Genomic DNA, 3,911 nt, shown 5'->3' on the forward strand with positions numbered 1-3,911 from the left:
CTGGCCCGGTCAACGTAGTAACGTAGCACCAGTGGGCGATGGTCGAGGGTGTTGGCGTGAGTAGCCGGAGCGAGTGGCCGGTGGCATCAGGGGAAGAACGTGACGAGCGGAATGGGCCGCTACGCAACACCCGGCCGAAAAATGAAGGGATTCACGTGTACGTTTGCCGCTCCGGAAGAGAGTAGTGCATCTTCCTTATCCGAAAACGAACATGCGGCACACTACTCTTTGGAGTACATAGGAGTGTGTCAAGTCGGGTCACGAGACTGTCCAAAACGTCCCGGTCAAACGCAGCTTTAACAGGAGGGGTCCATAAAATCCACTAGACCGCTCGATCCCAAGAAAACCACGGCCTCCTTTTTTCAAATCATTTTCGTAAGACCATGGTTAATAGTATAGCCAGCTGCTGGCTATAAGCCAGTGTCATGTCATCTACTGTCCATCTTATAGCTAATATGTACAATAATAGATTAAAAAATGTATTATTTTTTTATTATATGACCCACCTTTCATTCTCACAAAGTGCCTAGGAGCACGTGCTAGAGCTGGCTCTTCATGAAGAGCCCGCTTACCTTCTCTCTCCTCTCCTCTTTCCTCCAACTAAGCAGAAATATACTAGTTTATTTCTTATAGCCCGCTGACTCAGCTCTATTGTACTTGCTCTAAGCGCGTAGCTGTGTATATTTAACCCGCATTTTAAGTACCCAGATGAAATTCATGCAAAAACGGTTGATATTTAGATACGAAGGTGTCAGTGCTAGTTGCGGACGTCCGGCAATTCCTTTGTGACGGCCGAAGACGTACAACATCGGCAGCTGAGGTGGAGGGTGCGGATGCAAAGCAATGGGAGAAGGGAAGGAGTGAAAGAAAATGGAACCGGAGGGGGATTAGGTGGGCCGGGAGTGTCGGAGTCCTACGTGTCTCCTGTCCGAACTCCCGCAAAACTCCCCCAATTTGTCTCTAATTTGTGGGAGAAATCACATCCGGACGGCTTCACGGATCGATACAGGACCATGTTGGATGGCTTGTGTGGTCCTGATAGCGCAGTCCAAATGGATGCAGGAGGTTTGAGGGTCGGCGTCGGAGATGCGCTTGATCCCATCCATTCCTAAATATAATACGTGTTAGAGATTCCAGTATGGAATACGTACGAAGCAAAAACGAATGAATCTACACTTTAAAATACGTCATACATCCGTCCGTAGTTTGTATTAAAATCCCTAAAAAGGATTATATTTAGGATTAGAATCCTGAGGATTTTTTTTTCCTATATTGGTTTGATTCTCATGATTAAATCCTACTCCCTTCGTTCCAAATTACTTGATTTCATTTGTTTAGATATGAATGTATCTATACTTGTTTAGTGTCTAGATACATCTGTATCTAGACAAATGAAGGTCAATTAATTTGGATCATTATCCGCAACCTTGTGTTTTCAGAATCCTGCGAGTCAAATAGGCCGCAGGACCAGGTGTTTAGTTTTTATTTCCTATTAAGATTAAGAAGAAATTATGTAGCTCCAAATTTCTTCGGGAAAATTAAAGCTCTACTATTACTAGACCGATTACGCCAAGACAGTGGTAGCTCGGTTACGTTACTTTAGCAATAGACGACAGTGCGTGGACTAGATAGCACTTCTACAGTGGAGTAGCATCACAGATCGACAGATCGATAGGGCGGTCCACATCCGACTAGGATACTCACTCTTAACCAATCAGCCCGACTGATCAGCGGAGAAAACCCAACAAAATAACTCCCACAGACGCATCTCTCCGCCCTAAACAAACCCATTTGAAAACTACCCCCGACTGAGTATCCTACCGCGCTCCCCAGGTCCGTCCGTCACGCCACACCACAGCGCCCAAGCCCAGCCAGGGACGGCAATGCGCAGGGCAGCGGCGAGGAGGTAGCCATGTTGTGCCGGACGCACCCCTACGAGAGCGCGGTCGGCGTGTGCGCGGCCTGCCTCCGCGGCCGCCTGCTCGCGCTCGCCGCCAAGCAGAACCAGGCGCCCTCGCTGCCCCCGACGCCGCTGCCGGAGCCCGTCCCGCTCTTCCCGAGGTCGGTCTCGCCCTACGTCTGCCCCCGGAAGTCCGACGCCGCCTCGGGGCCCGGGCCGTGGCGCCACCCGTCCAGCCGCCTCTTCTTCCGGACGCCCCAGGTCGGGCCTGGCACCGGCTTCGAGGAGGGCGACATCGGGTTCCAGATCAGGCGGAGGCGGAGCAGCAAGCTCTCCGCCCTCGCCGCGCTCTTCGGCCACCGCTACCATCAAGACGGATCGGAGGAGAAGGGCGGTGGGGAACGGAGGCACGGATCTTGGCTCGCGGGGATCATGCCGCGCGCGCGCGGGCGCCGGAAGGAGGAGCCGGCCACGGAGTCGCCGATGCCCCCGCGGCGGCGCTCCTCCCGCGTGATCAGCAACCGGGGGCTCTCGCCGGTGCGGTGCTCCTACGAGGAGAGCGAGGAGGGCGGCTCGGTGGCGGACTCGCCGTGGCGGCCGTCGCCGATGCGGAAGACCCCCTGCCGTCGCCTCCTGGGCGGCGCCGGGGCCGGCGTGTCGGGGTTCGCGGTGTGCATCAGCCCGCTCGTCCGGCCCAGCCCAGCGCGGAACCACCATCGCGGAGGCGGAGGGCACCCTCCGGACGTCCCCGCGCTGTCCGGCGAGCTCCGGCCGTCGCCGCTCCACCAGCCCTCCTCCGGATCCTCCCTCCACCACTGCCGCTCCTGGAAGCTGGCCGACGGCGGCCGCTTCCGGTGAGCCCAACCACCGTCCCGCATATTCCGATCGTTCGTCCCAGATTCCTCAGAGGCCATTTTTTTTTCCGGGGGTTTGCTCCCCTTTAGCTTTACTTGTAAACTGGAGAAGGAATTTGGGGCCCGGATAGGGGTTCCGTTCCGCTGACATGTGGGCAACTGTATTGGTGCCTGTCAGCTGAGCATGCTGTAAAAAAAAGCTTCATCTGTCTGTGTATACTTAGTTCATTTATTTGCGTGTCAGATTATCACAGTATTGTTTTGTGTTTGAGATTCTGTGATGGATCTGTATATATTTTAGCAGCGAGGTCATGTGGGTGGAATTGAATGCTGGGTGGCATTATGAAGGGCGGGATCTAGTGTCTCAGTGGAGGGCTGACACGATCACGTTCGTTTTTTATATGCACATGTCGTCATGACCCGTCCATGGTCTATGGAGTAGTTGATCGGCAGAGGTAGAGGGTTCCGGTGACGGAAATTTGTAGTCCTGCAATCGTTGATATTATTGGGTTGATGTTTCCATCGCTCTGATTGTGTCTTCCGGTTAGATAGTACTCAGTCCTCACGATGATAATATCATGGCACACGCTACTGGAAGCGGTCTCAAAGGCTTATGGAAGCTTCCGATTGATTGCTTCTCGAACAAATTGCTAGCACAGGTTGCGTGACATCGCAACCGCAAGCTTCTGACTTGTGCGTTGCTTCCACAAGGTCGGTGCAGAGACGGTGCCGAAATGGTGGTACTGATTGTTGAATATATTGTGTACGTGTATATTTGTGTGCAGGGTCCATCTCCTGTTTTCTTTGTATAGTTGATATTGTGGTTCACCTTTGTACTTATATATACGTGTCTGGTGCACTGATCAATACATCGAGATTGCACAGCCCATATCTTGTCCTTCTACATGGTATCTATCGCAGCGCGATCCTAACCCTAGCCGCCGCCGCGCCTCCACGCCGCCGCCGCCACCGCTCCTCCACGTCGCCGTCACCAGCCGCCGCCGCCGCCGCCCTCCTTCCGGCCGCCGCCGCCGCCACTGGTCACCGCCGCCCCTCCCTCCGCCTCACTCGCCGTCGCCGCCTCCCTCCGAGGCCGCCGCCGCCGCGGGTCCCCGCTTCCGCCTCCCTCCCTCGCGCCGCACACCTCCCCTTCCCCT

At 54.6% G+C, this 3,911-nt stretch overlaps 1 protein-coding gene across 1 annotated transcript; it reads left to right on the top strand.

Annotated features, from left to right (window-relative positions):
* The first annotated feature begins 1,590 nt into the window (after window positions 1-1,590).
* Window positions 1,591-3,023, top strand: LOC119368316. The gene has a single exon (XM_037633607.1). It carries the CDS (start codon window positions 1,913-1,915, stop codon window positions 2,756-2,758), a length of 846 nt encoding a protein of 281 aa, XP_037489504.1. The 5' UTR covers window positions 1,591-1,912; the 3' UTR covers window positions 2,759-3,023.
* Window positions 3,024-3,911: the final 888 nt, after the last annotated feature.

The sequence above is a fragment of the Triticum dicoccoides genome, chromosome 2B (assembly GCF_002162155.2).
Source record: "Triticum dicoccoides isolate Atlit2015 ecotype Zavitan chromosome 2B, WEW_v2.0, whole genome shotgun sequence".
NCBI lineage: Eukaryota > Viridiplantae > Streptophyta > Magnoliopsida > Poales > Poaceae > Triticum > Triticum dicoccoides.